This window comes from Astatotilapia calliptera, chromosome 20 (assembly GCF_900246225.1).
Source record: "Astatotilapia calliptera chromosome 20, fAstCal1.2, whole genome shotgun sequence".
NCBI lineage: Eukaryota > Metazoa > Chordata > Actinopteri > Cichliformes > Cichlidae > Astatotilapia > Astatotilapia calliptera.
The window spans coordinates 3,979,629-3,996,986 of NC_039321.1; the positions used below are offsets into that span (position 1 = coordinate 3,979,629).

General features: G+C 42.0%; 1 protein-coding gene across 2 annotated transcripts; it reads right to left on the reverse strand.

Moving 5' to 3' along the window:
• Positions 1 to 828: 828 nt before the first annotated feature.
• Positions 829 to 16,934, reverse strand: cxxc1a (CXXC finger protein 1a). 2 transcript variants are annotated; one of them, XM_026153322.1, is made up of 14 exons: positions 16,634 to 16,934; positions 13,566 to 13,768; positions 13,379 to 13,479; positions 11,415 to 11,557; positions 10,952 to 11,107; positions 5,022 to 5,198; positions 4,840 to 4,941; positions 4,552 to 4,769; positions 3,411 to 3,618; positions 3,213 to 3,323; positions 2,680 to 2,729; positions 2,504 to 2,600; positions 1,812 to 1,964; positions 829 to 1,720 (listed from the first exon to the last, which is right to left on the reverse strand). In XM_026153322.1, exons 1-14 carry the CDS (start codon positions 16,859 to 16,861, stop codon positions 1,574 to 1,576), a joined length of 2,094 nt encoding a protein of 697 aa, XP_026009107.1. In that variant the 5' UTR covers positions 16,862 to 16,934; the 3' UTR covers positions 829 to 1,573. The 2 variants fall into 2 exon arrangements, with proteins under 2 accessions (XP_026009107.1, XP_026009108.1); XM_026153323.1 differs by lacking the exon at positions 16,634 to 16,934 and adding an exon at positions 15,429 to 15,518.
• Positions 16,935 to 17,358: the final 424 nt, after the last annotated feature.

The following is a 17,358-nucleotide window of genomic DNA, read 5'->3' on the forward strand; positions in this document are numbered from 1 at the left end:
GTCACCGAGCAGAGCAGCCAAGGGTGTGGCGCGCGCCGGGACTTTTTTTTAAATGATTTAAAACTAAAAACCGTTAGAGATCGATGTCACGAGCTTTTGTCTTAATCTCTATAGATTCATATGTGCTTAAAACAAATAGCGTCTTCAAAATGTAGGTTATGTTTTACAAACACTTTTCCTTTTTGCTGTTTCATTTTAATAATAATCCTATTATGTCTTACCTAATATAATACTGTGGCCCTTTATTCACACTAAAAATTACAATAATGTATAGGTTTTTTCTTCTTCTGCCTAATAAAATAAAATAAAACTGAATTTAATTACAAAAAATTCTGGATTACCTCAAATCTTTCTCATGGATGTTGCATATATTAAATGTTATTAGTCTATTAAAAAAAACATGTTGGGTAGCCAGTTTAATGTTGTGATGCAGTTTAAAGTAAATTAGTGCAGCACTGGCATTCACTCTGAGAACAGAAAAGCTCAAAATCAGCACAAATAATGAGATATCAAACTTTATTGAAACATTTTGAACAAACAACAACATAATGATAACACTTTGGATAAAAACAGATATAAAAAAACGAGACATCGAGATCGAAATGAAGGGTTTCCTCTCAGAGGGAAATTAAAGTCACACAGAAAAGTTTGACTTTTATCAATATACAACCAAGAGTTCTTTATCAGGACATTTCTTTTTATTTATTTAATTAATTAATTTCACTTGACTTCAGCTCTTTGTGCTTAAAATTTATTTCCTATGCTTACCCGATTGGCTGTTTATTCACTTAGACTGAAACAAGAGCCAATCAAGTCACAGAATCTATCTTTTTTTTGGCTAGCATTTGATTTTTTTTCTTCTATGCTTACTTTTTTTGATGATCCTATGGGGGAAAGTTTAAACTGATATTTACACAATTTTTATTTGAACTGCAACAGGCTCACATTGTAAAAAGAAACCAGGAGGAATGAGTTGTAACAAGATGACTTAGAGATTTATAAAATGTGTGCATCTTTAGTGAACATGTAGTGTTTCATCATCAACCTTAAGACACATTTCCAAAGCACAGCCACATTTCAGATTGGTCGGATGTGGGTAGTATAATACTTGTAGGTTAAACTGAATGAGAGCAGCTTTCCAGGACGAGGAGGACACATAAGCACCTCATGTAGACATCATGGCTCATTCAGGATCAAATGTGATCATATTTGTGTGTCCAGTCATCCCCAGCTTATTAAAACTAACAGTGAGGATACAACTGCCCACAAAGCTAAGCTGAGATCCAGCTTTCATGGCAGCGTTACCTAAGCAGAAGGTTTAGTTGAGTGTCCATCCATGAGCTCAGGTTTCCTACATTTGTAGTGTGAATATGAAATATAAAAACGGTTTGACTTCCTAAAATCAGATGAGGTCTGAGTTTGAATGAGGCTGGAGTCAGAATCAAATCTCTCTTGTTTTTTGTTCACTTGTGAATGAAACATTGCTCTGACTCACCTTCCCACAAATTTCCACAATAAAACTGCAAACGAGCGTTAAACTCATCCAGGAAAACGTCTGCCTGACGTCACCTGTCTACCTGTCCTTGGCAGAGCGCAGGTCAGTGGTGATTGGGTCGTGCTGGATGGTCTGGTGCAACATCAGAGCCAATAAACCGGCTCGGTTGGTCATGGCGGTCCTCAGATTCCTCTCCTGCTCGAATAGCTCGTCCAGTTTATACCACTGACAGAGACAAAGAGAGAGTTAGAAAAGTCCAGGTGTGTCTTAATGTTAATGACGAGGCACTAAATAAAGTTTGTATGAATAGAGATACCACTCGGACTCTCTCCAGGTCGACTTCGGCCCGGCGAAGTTTCTCCCAGCAGTAATGCTTGTTGCACTTCCTCTTAGACACCCGACAGAACTCGCCGGTTGGCTCAAACACATCTTTGACCAGAGGACATCCGCACACCTCGTCTGCTGGGACCTGCAACAGGAAGTCAATAACAAAGAATCAGGAAAATGTCTGCCTGACTTTGAGTCCAGAGCCAGGACCAGAGTCAGCACCAGCTAGTCCAGAGTCAGGACCAGAGTCGGGATCAGCTAGCTCAGAGTCAGAACCAGACTCTGCCTGACTGTCTCCAGAGTCAGGACCAAAGACTCCAGAGTCAATAAAGCGTCAGGAACATCTGAGTCTCTGAGCCCAAAGCCAGGACCAACCAATCCTGACTTTGTACTCTTCTCCAGACTCAGGACCACATGCCACATTAAAACTGTGCAGCATCCAATTTCTGATGTTATGTCCTTTAAAGACTTGAGACAGTAAGTTAACCTGAACAGAGACATGTTTTAAATATCCACAGCTGACAAGTTATGTAAGAGCACACCAACATAATATTTTAGAGCCCCACAGACATTTGCTAAAATAAAAAAAAGTTCTTCATTGAGTTTAAGAAAGGGAGGAAAAGAGCAGCGGATTAAAGCCTTGATCGAGTCATAAGTTGTTTTCTGTAGACATAAACAAACCTTTGGATCTCTGGAGTGTTCAGGACATAAAACCTGCAGCCGCTTACAGTACGTCTTACTTTGAGGGTTGTAGACATCGCAGAATAACCTGGTGGCTCTGAGAGAGACAGAGAGAGATGAGACACAAACAGAGGAACATGTAAAGACACGAGGGACGGACAGGTGCACGGTCTTACCCCTCTATGCGTGTTGGATACATGGAACCAAACGATGTTTGACTCTCATACTGTCGGACAAAGAAACAGAAAGATCAGATTAAACAGTTTTCCTTGGTGCCTACATTACCCACAATTTACCTCAGAACAGCTGACTGTCATGCCAGGGGATGTAAAACTAGCTGCTGTGCCATAACCACCATATGCCTGCTAATATTCTGACTTCATGTGCAGACTTAGACCAATGGTGTTAAAAGTGGAGGACCTCAGGGGTGCTAGGTTGCATCAATAATCTTTTAGGGAGAACTTATTATCCTCATTTATTATTAAACTCCAGATGAGTAGCTCTTTTAAACAGAAGATTTGAACAGCAGCATTGGGTGAATTTGCTAAAGGTCATTTTTCCAGCTGTCACTGAATTTCACTGGTTTATTGTGGCCTTTGTTCCCACATCGCTGTTATTAATTTCCTGTTTGATCACCTCATTAAGGCAGCTGTAATTCATATCCAGTACAGACCCCAGGTGGACACACTTCCTGTTTCTTTAAGCTAACCTTAGCGTAGCATCGCTCCATATGACGCAGAGCCACCTTCGGATTGACGGGGTGACTGCAGGAAACACAGAAGATCTGAAAGTCTGTGTCATCACCGTCACCCTCAGTCACCTGCAGAGACAAACAGAGAGAGGAGACTAACTAACAGCTGATCACACTAACAGCGGAGTGCACTGGGTGGCTGCGGTTGCCACAGACCTCCTCGTGCTGTTGGACTTGCTGAAGTTTGGCATTGGCGATGATGCCTTCTAGCTCATGGAAGCGTTTCTCCATCAGCGTGAGACGCATCCTCGCCGCCTGCTGCTCTTTCCTGATCCGCTCCAGCTGTCTGCGTCCAATCTCCTCGGCAATGCAGGGACTCTGCTGCCACTGCTGGATCCTCTGAGGCAGGATCTCATAGATGCGACTGAGAGACAGAGACGAGGCGTCAAAGAACCAACAGATTTCAGAAACATGTACTGGTTCTGAGAAACCAAATTACACCAAGTTAACAGACATGTCATGTTTGCTTTCTGCATAAGTTTGAGGTCCTGGGTGAAACCCCAGAGTACACAGTAATAAGGTGTACACGGCACCTAATACACAGCACTAGAAGTGCTGGCACAAATCACATTTTGGTGCCATCTCGGGTGGTCGTGCACAATTTTGGCGGTTTTTACCACCAATCTTTTTACCACAGAATATCGGATTATACAGCAAGGAGATGCTGCAACAGCTTCATGAGACTCTGGAGAAAACCTTGGAGAAAAAAATCGTGGCAGTTTCTTCCCTTTTGGTTTAACTTCTCTTCAATCAGGGATGATGCAGAGGTTTTCTCTGAATAGCAACACCTATCATTTACTACAGCGGTACCTGTGACGATATCACCACCAAAACCAAAGCGGTGAGCATAATATGCTCTCGAATAGTCAGATCTATGCTAAGCAGCTGAGCTGGATGCTGTTAGAAACTGTGTGAGAAGAATGGGAAGCCAGTCAAATTCACATTAGGCAAGTCCTCTCACCTTCTCAGAGCTGCTGCACAGCAAAGTGACTGACCAGAAAAAAAAACAATCAATGGCGGCAATGGACGTGTTTCACCTCTGGAAAGATGACCAAAGTTTTGTATTTCAGAAATAACCTGCCAGTTTGTGTTTGGAACAAATAGTATGCACTTCTTTTTTCACGTGTAAAAAGGGTTAATGGACTCAACGGTCCAATTAGATATGGTAGCTGACTTGATACAAGCTTTCTAACTTCAGCATAGAACTGCTGAATTTAGAAACTGCTGAATTCTCTGGCGGGCTTGCCGTGTCAGCCGTGTCGTGTTCACATGAACATTTAGATGATCTCAGACTCACTTGGCGGCGAGCTTCATGCCGCACTCCTCGGAGCAGTATTTGGAGTTGGCCCTCGCCGGCTCGATGCATCCTGGACCCAGACACTGCCTCAAAGCTCCGCCTACTTCTTTTACTCCACCCTCTCCCGCTCGCTCACTGTGCCGCACACGCTCTCTGTGACGCTGCTTCACTTTGTGGCGCCGAGGCTTTGCCTCCTCTTTAGGAACAGACACGGACTTCTGCACGAGGACGGGTGTGTTAGTGACATCATAAGTGACATCTGTGGTCAGGTGATCTAACCGCTCTCACCTTCTTCTCCGGCTTCTTCTCGTGTCTCTTCACGTGTTTCACCTTCACCGCCTTCTTCCTCAGAGAGTCGGACTGAGCATCATCCTCTTCACTGTGCCACACCTGCAACAAGAAGACGTGTCACGCACACAGAAAGTGCCTGCCTGGCAGCTGATTGGTTGGAAACACCTGCACACACTGACCAGGTCTCTGTATCCGGCAGCTTTGTATTGCTCGTACAGCTCCAGCTCACTCTCACTGAAACCCTCCTCCTCGTCATCTTCCTCCTCTTCAGTGTGATGCCCCGGCCCTTTTCTCGACAGGCTCCGCCCCCTGGCACCGCTGCGACTCATCTCCTCATCCTTGACCCGAAGCATCTTCTGCTCAGAGAACATATGCAGAGTAAACAGCATCATTAGCACAGCAATAACGGACATCTGTCTAACGGACATCTTTAACAATCAGAACGAGTTAGCAGTTCACCATCAATTTGAATCCCTTGTTAAAGGTGACACATTATGCCTTTCTTGTCATATATACCTGTATTTATAAAGTATTTTTCTTACCGACTACTCAAAGCCCAGGAATCACTTGCCAACCAGCCTAAGAATACACATTTTTCCCTTGCTATGAGTGCTTGTATCAAGTCCAACATGTTGGACCACTCACAAACATTACATGCATGATGTCATGCGAGAAACGTCTAAAGCTAGAACAAAAGTATGGAGCGGGAAACAACCATCCTCCACTCTAAAAAGCCCCATCGCTACGGTAACCAGAGACAAAGATCCAGAACTTTAATCTCACAGTTGTAATCGATACACGGACTGATGTCAATGTGTAACTCTTTTCATCTTACTGACGAATCAAAGCGCTTTAATGTTTTACTCAAAGAATCTGAAAACTATAGGAGAACTGTGTAACAGCAAAGATGGTGGGAGAAGAATGCATTTCAGGGTCAAAGTCGGAAAACTTTTAGCAGCTTCTTTAAAATCAGGTTTGAATAATGATTTTATAGAAGCTTTAAAAAAAAAAATCCAGGTTACTTGTGAAATTAAAGTTAATTTATATAATTCTTCAAGAGAACTGTTCAAATAAATGCCCAGAGGGATTTTGAGATGACTGCCAAGTGCAGAGATCTGCTCCTAGATCAGACCCGGGCATCGTATGGACCAGCAGCCACGTGTGCCATCAAAGGGAAATGGGATTCAAATTTTAAATAATTAAATAATCATGTAGTTTGTGCCATTTAAACCACCAAACAGTCTTTGATCAACTCTCCATTAGATAATGCCTTAATGATTTTTTTTTTTTTACAGTTTTGTGGGAAACTATAACACAACTTTGGTGCTTTTATTTTGAAGGCAAAAAAAAAAAGAATTTACATATGTTAGTGTATGCAAGCAAATGCAGCTTTGCTGTAAATGCACTGGACGTTTATGAGATACATGAGTTTACTCTCCCTGAAAGAGTTCAACTCACATAAAAAAAATAAAGGTTCATACAGAATGTCGAGTTTTTAACGAGACATGGACGTCCAAGTATTGATTTAATAAAGTCGAAGGTTCTTATTTTGTTGAGAGCAGATTGATGAGTTAAAAGATTACAGTTTGATTCATCATTAGAAGACTAAACATGCAGAGAAATACGAGAATATGACTGATGCAGACCGGGAATAGACATCTAAATCTTTGCTAGTAAACCTTCAAAAGCAACAAGGTCTTTTTAACCAAGCTTTACACATCCAGGGACGGAGAAGTCAACACAAGCTTTGTGATTTCCTGCAGAATCACAAAAAACGCAAGGCCACACTCTGATGGGACTTCATCACTAATAGAATGAGGGGGGAAAAAAAGCATTCAAAGCATTTGAAAATGTGCTCCTCTCCAGATGAACCATAACAACACAGATCATCTGGAGCTTTATCTGAAAAACAAAGCGGAGTATTTAGAGTTTTTTCCTCCTTGGGTCTGTGCGAGAGCTGTGATGACTGTGACACAGCCCAGTCACTCATCTTTGTCCATGGGATAAGGACAGAGTTTGAGACTACAGACGAGCTGGAAGCAATGCACTCGACAGGAACTCTGACAGGGAGTGTTTTTTCCCACACAGGTAACTACACGCTTGGATAGGCTGAAATGGAACAAGCTGGAAGGTGTGGATGCGAGACAGAGTGACTGAAATTGGCATTTCTGCAGTGCAGTACACACCACCAGGTGTTGAGTAACCAGCACTAAAAATTAACCATGCTGCTAATGTGTTAACCAAAATAGTTAACTACATCAGGGCAGGCGCACTGAACCACAGACAGGCAGTTGCACTTTTAGAGCAGCATAAGGCTAAACATAGTGATATAAGCTACCGCATCGCTATCAGGTGGCTCAGCCTGGGCAAAGGGCAAAAAAGAGGGTTTTGTGAAAAGAAAGGACACTCCAGAGCTCTCAGACACAGAACATAAGGCAGATCTTGAATTTGCTGTTGACATGTATGCATGAATGGACTAAATACAGCACTGTAAGCACACATACAATGTACAGGCCGATGAAGGCTTTCATAAAAAAAGTTTCTCATCAGAGACATGCCAACAGTGAAAGAAGCCATAACATCAGCTTATCGCTTCAGATGGTACTCATGTATGTTAGGAGTCCTGCATGATGAGTTTTCAAGGCAATCTGAAGACTTCAAAACAGTTACGAGTGAATTGTCCTCAGCTGCAGTGTTGATCATGCATCCAGTGAACTCAGTGACCTGCAGTCTGATTCGCTGCTAGCAGAGCACTTCAAGTCAGATTTTTATTCTTCTCTCAAAGAGGAGAACTTTGCACACATAAGGACACATACTCAGAAGATGTTAGCTCTCTTAAAGCTAAGATCCACCTTTAAATGTAAACAAACATTTTCACTGAGGAAGCTTAACAAATCCTGATACAGATGCTCTCAGCAACAGTCACCTGTCTGCCGTGCTTTGCATTCCCAGCTCAGACATTGAACCAAACTTTGAAATCAACTGGTCAAGCTTAAAAAGGCTAGAGTTCTCTCCCCGAAGAACAGAAAAAACCTGAAAATCTGCAGATGAAATAATTAAACTACAGGAAAAACAGCAACAACTTTGCATATCTTTGAAATTCTCTGGTTTCTCATGTGGCCACTTGGGAAAATGATTTGCCCACCTGCTCCAGAATGAATCCTCAGATCTACAGTGACTATAAGATTGTAGATGCATCACCCCTAAAGCAAAGAAGCCCAACAACAGAAAAACCAGGAAATACGAACCATTTATGTAAAATAAAAATTCTGTAATATTCATCCTCTAACTAGATGCAACATGGAAATCAAAGATGAATTCTGCTGCATCATTTCCACATTTAAAGGGAACTTTTCTAGCAGTTACCAAAGTGCTGCAGTATACATTTCACCTGTTTGATTAACATTTTAGGAAACTACAAAACTCTGATGTGCATATTTGATTTGTTCTGTCATTGATTTAAATAACCAGCATTAGCTACCTTTTGTCAGAGTTACCTGTGTGCTGCTCCAGTCCTTCCTGGTTGAACAAAACAGGAAATAGAGGGTGGAGCTGGTTAAAATGCAGAGGGGTAGCAAATGGACCAAACCACTCGCTGTGACAGCACGGGGGGTGGGGGATCTGTGTACCGAGTTTAGTTATTGTCTCTGTGGTTTTTCCCCTTTGTGTTTAACAGGCGTTCCTTTGCTGCGTTCAGTCCTCGCTCTTCTGGTTAGACCAGTTCTTCTTTTGTTATCTTTTTCTGAGCAGTGCTCTGTTCAGCTGACCTTCTTTATGGACACAGCTATTTGCTAACCTCGACTTTTTCCTTCCTTTGTTGTTTTAATGTGACTTTGTGATCGCCTGGGTTAAATAAACACCCAGCTTGCAGCTGAACTACCTGTGTCTGTAGTTTGACTGAAAGTCTCCAACATTTTTTGTCTTTTTCTCCCTCAAGTCTTAAAAAAAGAACTGGATCAATTTCCTACCACAACTTGAACCTGAAAAAAAGACGCTTTAAAAAGTTCTTGAAACCATGAAATCATTTACAAAGATTTGCAAGGCTAAAGCTTTTGCCCTGACTTTACAGTTTCAGTTATACAGTGTACCTTGAACTCTTGAACCTCTTTTAAATGTGTCATTCCTCTGCTACCCTGTGCTGGTCAGTGTTTACGGCCTGACTCACTCATTTACAAAAGCAAATATGAAGGATCGCTGCTGCCAAGACTGCGTGCAGCCAAAGCTCAGCAACATGACGATTCATCAGTCCCAGTCAGGCTGCAGTAATGTATTTACTATGGTGGGCCAAGAGTGCCAAAATGAATTAATCAAATACATCAGTAAATAATTAATTAAATATGTCAATAATTAATGACAATTAAAAATATTAATTAACTGATTAATTGTGACAGCAATTACTTAGATAAATACATAATTAATTAAATATGTATTTAATTAATTTTAATTGGAAATAAAAATCTAATAATTTATTAAATGATAAGATAAGATAAGAAGAAGATAAGAAGAAGAAGACAAGAACAATGAAAGGCAGTTCGGCGTCTCTCCATTAGCAGTATGTAGATTTTTTTACATTAAAATTGCTTTAGAATAAAAGATACATAGATATATACACCTGTATACAAGTTATATATGCTGTAAGGTGCATTGCAAAGGAGCAGGTGCAATATAAGGTACAATGTAATCTTTGGTAGTGCACATTGAGTAAGAGGTTGGTTGCATTATTATAATAAATTATATTAATTAGACCTGCTATTAATTATGATAAAGACGGTTCATAAATAGAATATTTAAAAGTAACAAATTAAAATTGAATGAATTATGTATATATTTACTTAATATATGATACATTTAAAAAGTTAGTTAACCCTTTAAGACCTACCATAGAACCAAGTCCGCCAGAGCTTACTTTATATTTTTACATGCTGTAGTGCCATTTTTGGGAGCATTTCAAGTTGCTATACATCAATACAACTGTTATAGCCCATATTTTAATAATATGTATGCATTAAGTCCATAGTAACTACATTAATTGCAAAAAAGTGCAATAAACTACAAAAAAATTGAAAATCGTTTTTGTTTTTTTTTTTACATATATTTCTACTTGGAGAAATTTAAGAGGTTTATCCCTCAAAACTTTAAATACAAAAAAGTTGCAAAAAATAGTTTACAACAGGAAATTTATTTTGAGTGTCTTCATAGTTTTATTTTTGAGATACACCAATTTTTATATACACTGCAGGAAAAACGAAAAACAATCCTATGATGCAAATTTGCAAAGAAAACAGCAGGTGCATCAAAATAAACTATTTCCAGCTGTGCAATTCGAGTTCTAAGCATCCCAGAAACTATTCAGAAAAGCATAAAGTCAAACATGACTTATAAAAACACCAGTATAGGCTCTTAAGGCCTACAAGTAAAAAACTAAATTTTCCGCGAAAATGACGTCACTTCCGGTTTCGGGCAGGAAATGGTGGACATGCGATCATTCACGCTGACGTCTGTTTCAATGTGGGAAGTGTTACGAACAGCTGATCGGATCGGCAAATCGTGTTTCTGGAATATTATGTTTTTGTTGCTGCAAGCGCTTTTTATGCAATTTTTGCAAAGCTTTATGTGGAAGGAAACCGTGACCGAGGACAAGCTGATGGCATAAGATGTAAGTACAACTCCTCCGGTTTCATATGCAAAAAAAATTATTGCGCTAGCTTATGCGGTTGCAGTGCTACCGGGATTTAAAAATAGTTACACAAAAAAGAGCGTGCCCACTCTGACCGGCTTCAAAGGGTTAATGATGGAGTTCTTTAAGTCATTTTGGCACTTGTGGCCCTTCATAAGAAAGTAACCAGCTATGTTATTAGTATTCTGCAATTAGACAAAAAAATGTAACGAAACTGTCTACTGGTGACCTGCTGTGGTTTTGACTGTTAAATTTTCTCATGTATGAGCACCGGCTGTAGCGCTGTGAAGACATGACATGTGTAAGTGTAAAACAAAGCGCGCACACACACACGTACACAAATCGATCACACTGTCTGCCTCAGTTTCAGGGATTTTTATTTCCCTCCACTCGCACATTTTCACTGTATGACAATGAGGTTTATTCACGTACCCGGGCTCGGACCTCACACTGCCGGAGCCGGCACTTCTGTCTGATTTTGTTCGGGCCTCCAAACTTCTTCATGTCTTTACAGAAGTCGCACTGAGCGCAGTCCTCCGTCCTCAGGCAGGCGTCACACTCTCCACACATCCTCGCCGAACGCTTGATCTGGAAAAACGAACAAGGAAACCGAAGCGGTATGAACGGCATCGACACTCCAAGTCTCCCGCGAAAACCCGGATTGTGGCTGGAGCTTCAACCTAAGCACTTAAAGGACTTAAAAGTTTGAAAATTCATATGTAAGAGCAGCTAAAATTGTCAGCTGATGGATACGGAAAGGAAGAAGTTGAAGGTTAAGATACTTTAACTAGTAGCAGGTAAAAGTTAGTTTGACCCTCTGAGGTGTAAGTCAGCCTAACCCCAGCCTGAGCAGTTAAAGTGCTGGCTGAACTGTGTCATGTGATCTCTTGGGTACCTGTGAGCCCCGCCTCTTGTCAGTCTTCTGCTGGGGGGTGGAGCTTCCATCTCCATCAGTTTTATCATCTCTCTCCGGTTCCGACTCTCTCTCCTCCTTCATCTTCTTCTGACGGTATTTAATCTCCAGCGAAGAGTCTCTGTCTGCAGACAACACAACGCACAGATCACAGCTTTAACACCTGAAGAGGACCAACTGTGCTCTTCAACAGCTCGAGGTTTTTATTCTGAGACTAGAGAAACATTACAGGATTTATAGTTTAAAAACCTCCTTCACGTTAAAGTGGCTCTTTTGATCAGCTTGTCCTGTACAAACCAGTTTTTCTCATCTGTGGAACATTGGCCATCTCAAATACACTGCACAAAAAAGTCATAGGAGACACAACAGATGTCAATGGGAGAAAAAATTATGGTGCTGGATATCTGATAAAACTGGGTAATGTGTAAGGAAAAAAAAGGATTGGGGGGGGGGGGGGGGGTGTCCTCTCAGATCTGGACCCGGACATCACTGATCTCCTGGACAGTCTGAAGTGCAACCTGGCAGATGGGCAGAAGCATGATGTCCCAGAGGTGTCCTAATGGATTTATGTCAGTCAAATATAGGGACAGTCAATGGTATCAATTCATTCATCCTCCTGGAGCTGCCTGCATGCTCTCACCACATGAGGTTGGGCATTGTCGTGCAGTAAGAGGAACCCAGGATCCCCTGCACCACTGTAGGGTCTGACAGTGGGTCCAAGGATTTAATGGCCTGTAGAGGTCTGTGCATCCCTCCATGGATAAGACTCCACAGACCATCACTGATAAGCAGTGAGTGCAGGAGCCTCAGACATTGACACCAGTGCTCTACAGGAAGTCATTTTGTAGCTCTGACAGTGCCCATCCTGTTCCTCCGTGCACAAAGGAGCAGATACCGGTGCTGCTGATGGGTTTCTAGTCCCTATCCAGCTCTCTGAGAGTCACTGTAAGTCTCCTGGAATCTCCTCCATGCTCCTGAGACTGTGCTGGGAGTCACAGCAGACCTTCTGGCAATGGCACGTATTAAATGTGCAACTTCTGTAGGGTCCAGATTAGGGCTGTGCGATACGACCAAAATCTCATATCCCAATATAAGACATTTATTGTCCCAACAACGAGATTTATCACAAAAATTTTACATTTTCTGTAAATTCTGTGAACTGGGCAACTCGACTTGCGTGAAGAGTTTTCAGCTGGGCGTCGTGTGCCTGGAGTCAAGTTTTCTTTGTGAGTATTTATTACTCGTGCTGCGGGGAAAGCCTGTTCTAAGGTTTATTTTTTAGCACATGACGGCTCTTTTTAGCGTCTCATCTGTAAACACTCTGCATACTATTTCACATGATTCAGTTTATTTTGAAAAATCTCAACAGGATCTTCAGCTTTATTGTGAAAGGTCTATGTGGAAAATAAACAAGCGGATGGCAGAGCCATCGTTGTTGGTAACGACAACGCATAAAAACAGTCGCTTGTCCGTCTGTAGTGTGGTTATATGAAAATATAAGAGAAAGAGAGAACTTTAAGAAATTCTACAGTGACCATCAAAACGATTAAAAAATATTGCCATAAACTGTTTATTTTGGGACACCACGGAACAAACGATAGCTCCTCTAGTACACCTGTTGTTAGTTTCATTAGTTTCTTAGTTGCCCCTTGGGGATAAATAAAGTCTCTCTGATTCTGATTAACACCAGAGCAGCTGAAACTGATTCACGACCTCTTCTGCTCCTTAAGTGACCACATCCATATCCCAGAGGTTTGATGCTAAACCTTTGAGCAGTGTATATATGACACAAAATGAGAAAAACTATAAAAAATCCCCTTTAAGCTAGTTTAAAGAGGATTTCTGTAAATGAATTCAGTCTTAAAGCAAATATTCAGAGGTCTATTTTTATCAGTGGACTAATACACATTATGTTTTCTTCCAGCTCAGAGAGGAGGGACACTGACTTCTGCAGGGCGGGCAGTACCACACTCTGATGGCTTTGGCTGCCTTCTCCGAAACTCCAATACAGTCTCCATGAAACCACTCCGTGCAGCTGTCGCACCCTCTGACGGACACACAGACAGACAGGTTAGGGTTAACAGCTGTGTTTGTTTGTTTATTGTTTACAGATAAATAAATAAAGTGTGTTACATCATGAAGCAGTTGATATCTGGTTTCCTGCAGACACAGTAAACTGGAGCGCTCATGGTGTCCATGGGAAATCTGCCCCGTCCTCCTCCTCCTCCGTCACCTTCTTCACCTCCCTCCACTTTTCCTCCTCTTCCTCCCCCCTCCTCCCCTTCCTTCCCCTCCTCCTCATCCGGGGCTCGCTCTGCTCCTGCAGCCTCTTCAGACTGACAAACAAACAAGAAACACACAAACCTGAAAAGAGTTCATCATCAGAGATCTCACTCGGTTTTACTACAAAGAGGATTCGTCTTCTGTGTTCATCGCGAAAGACCAGCACCAACACAAACTGGAGTAGCCCACGTTACTGGTTGGTCCACATTATTCTGACGGTGCCCCCCTCAGAGCATCGCAGCCTGCAGAGCTGTGTGTGGCACCAGCAGACTGCTCTGTGTTGTGCTTACCTGAGCAGATTATCCAGAGTCTTTTTTGGCTTCAAACAGGCTAAACTTTATTAATATAAGACATATTTTCCAGCCCTACTGACCAAAGTACCCACATCCTTTAGCCCTTTTAATACTATATTACAGTACAGTGCTTTTCCTGTAACACTCATACCACTGGGTTGTCTGTAGCAGCTACAAACCCTAAAAAGTGAAATGTAAATAAAAACAGAATGCAATGACTTAGAAATATCATAAACCCAGATTTTATTCACAACAATGAATAAACTGTTTAGACTGAGACATTTTACTATTTCATCTAATATTCTGAACATTTTGCAACCAGTCAGATTTAACTGGGAACATGTCAGTGACATGTTTGGGTATAAAAAGAGCCTCGCAGAGGGGCCGCGTTTCACTCTTCAGAGTTACACTTTCAGAATAATGCTGCTCAACATAAATATTCCATCATCTGCAGTCCGTAATATCATCAGATAATCTGAAGAAATCTCTGTGTGCAGTGGACAAGGCCAAAAATTGGATGCCTGTGATGTTCAGACCCACAAATCTCTGAGCCAAAGCTGGACTGAGACAGTGGAAAAACTGATCTGAGGTCAGCAGTATCAACATTTTAAATTATTTCTGGAAAATATGGACGCCATGTCCCTCGGACTAAGGAGGAGCGGGACCATCCAGCCTGTTATCAGCACTCAGTACAGGAGTCCATTAGTGCCTTTGGAATTGAACACTTGCACATCTGTAACCATGAGTGCAGAAAGGTATACACAAGTTTTAGAGCATCAAATGCTCCCATCCAGGGAAGGCCTTGGATATTTCACTAAAATAATGCTAAGTAGGGCTGCCACGATTAGTCGACTAGTCACGATTACGTCGACTATCAAAATTGTCAACGACTAATTTAATAGACGACTCGACGTTTGAAGCTTTGTAAGATCCTGAAAGACGCAGGAATAAGCAGCAGGATTTAAGTGTAATAACGGACTGAAACAGAAGATGGCAGCACTGCATATACAAGGATGCCAGCTGCCGTCAAACACTGAAGAAGAAGAAATTCAGGGGCCCCATTTGTAGGCCGATTCTGTCACAGCGACGAAGGCTGTCCAAATTCGAAGACTCCTCCAAACGCGGCCGACAAATGCATCCTTCATTTCCCCAGATTTGAAGGATGGGTCGGGTGTATCCATCGTGGCCCAACCTATCCCAGAATTCCTAGCGCGGCCCAGCCAATTCCAGTTTCCAACAATGGCGGCAGCTACTTAGTTTTAATATTACTCTTATTACTCTGTCTGGGTCACAAAATAAACATTTAAAATATTTTCAGGCGAGAATGTAGCTGTGTAAACTTCAAATATCTGCTCGGTTTATCAAGACATCATATATTTGTAAAAGCGCTCCGACGTTTTCGGAGACGTCTGTTACCCACCAGCTCGATAGCTAACCGGGGTTCAAGGCTCACTAAAGCCAGTGAGAACATTGAACTCCCAGTACATCGTTTTCGGGGGGACTGGGAATCTATCCTACCTCACAAATCATCCTACCCGTTGTTTCTGCGCATTCGCGTAACACAACTCCCAAATTTACATAATTTTTAACCCATTGTGAACACTTATTATGGTTATGGTTTGGATTAGTCATAAGTCGCTGTCAAATTATAATACGTGTAGGACGATTTCTCAGAACAGCGGCACTGCTGAGCAGCTAGAAACCCACTCCCCCTGAGGAACCTGGATTCAGAAGAAACGTGACAGGAAACTCCAGACCCGGTTCAGGACCTAAAAAATACTCCTCTGAGACTTGCGGATCCTGGACTAGATTACTACTGAGACTGTGGAGCGGCTTTTATTTGGAAAATATAAAAAAATCTAGATATCATCAGACCAGTTTCAGGTCTAAGAACAGTTTTATTTAATACATTTGATCTATACTCTAACACCTGGATTAAACCCCAGAGACCAAAGTCCAGACACAAAACCAGGACCCGGAGGCTCATTCGATCTGTTTATAAGTCAACAATATCCACAAAAACAAGGCGCAGTCTGTTATCGCACTAAGTCTGTATTACATTGGTCTACAGGATCCACACAAATTCATTCACATCAATTAAGACATCACTGTCTGTTTAACATTAATAACTAATATTTCCCTGTCCGAGCCACCAAAGGTGTGCAGAAGCAAAGACTGCACACAACGACATCAGACTGAAAGTGTGGTGTGTTACTCATTTTACCTCTTTATTTGCATCATGAATTGATTGTGGGAAGTAACTGCAAGGTAAAGGAAAACAGAAGCATGTGAAACAGACGAGCCTGCATTAAAACCACTAAAGTGTCCTTTAAAAAACCCGCCTGGTGACACCTGAAACCCGCCACCGTGCAGTGATTTAACAGCTGATTTCTCCACATGCAGCCTGCACGAACCACGTGACAGCATCTCCAGTCCTCCCTGATCACCAGCTTTAACCTCCTGCAGGAGCAGAGCTCTCCTCACGCCTCTGCTGCTCCGCTCCGACCAGACTCCGTTTACTTTTCTGCAGATTTTAGCCGCGTTTAGGCTGCAGGATGGAGAAAAAGGGAGCTGCTCCTCTCTTCTCCTCCATCAGTACAACGTGACAAACAAACCCGGACTCACCATGAGCTGCTGCAGCTGCTGTGAATTCACAGAAGAAGGAGAAGGAGGAGAAGAAGAGTCGCTTCTCCGGTTGAAGCTGCAGCCTCTCGCTCGTTTTACAAGCTCACCAAAAATCTGCAAAAATCTCTTTGTGTCCGCATCATTATTGTTTTCCTCTTCTGTAGTTTTGACCGAGGAGCACAAACGGCGTGTGTGTGTCGCCACCTGCTGGAGGGGAGGCTGTGACATTAGAACACGCGTTTGGGTTTTTGGAGGTAATTTAAGCCTGCAGACAAAACCGTGAAGACTGAGAGGTACCAAAGTGCAGGGAGCTGCAGTGACTCAGATCTAAAGGGTCACATGACACTTTACACGAGAATAAAACTGATCTCTGATGTTTGGACTCCAGTCTGTAAACACAGCGATAACACAGTGAACAGGTTTCTCAGGAGCAATCCTTCCTCAGGTCTACAGGAGGAAAACAGGCTGTATAAATCATGTGAATGAGCATGCACATGTGTTTGTTGTCTTTAAATGATTAACACCTGTCCCAGCTGCTACTGCGACACTTATTAATTATTAATTATTAAGTTTACGGCTCACTTGTGAGCAGCTTGTGACTGTTTTGGTCTGAAATCTTCTGATGTTGTTTAATAGAAACAATCATCATAAACTCGAGACTCGGCTCTTTGCAGCTTTCCTTTCACACCATTGGACTGTTTCATCATGAAGTGCAGTTCTCCCTG

Bases quoted from the DNA above. Each gene is read 5' to 3' on its own strand.
- cxxc1a (XM_026153322.1), bottom strand. From the start codon at position 16,861: ATGTCACAGCCTCCCCTCCAGCAGGTGGCGACACACACACGCCGTTTG. The intron at 13,769-16,633 runs GTGAGTCCGGGT...TTTGTTTGTCAG, and splicing joins AGCAGCTGCAGCAGCTCATG to TCTGAAGAGGCTGCAGGAGC. The intron at 1,721-1,811 runs GTATCTCTATTC...TGTCTCTGTCAG, and splicing joins ACCTGGAGAGAGTCCGAGTG to TGGTATAAACTGGACGAGCT.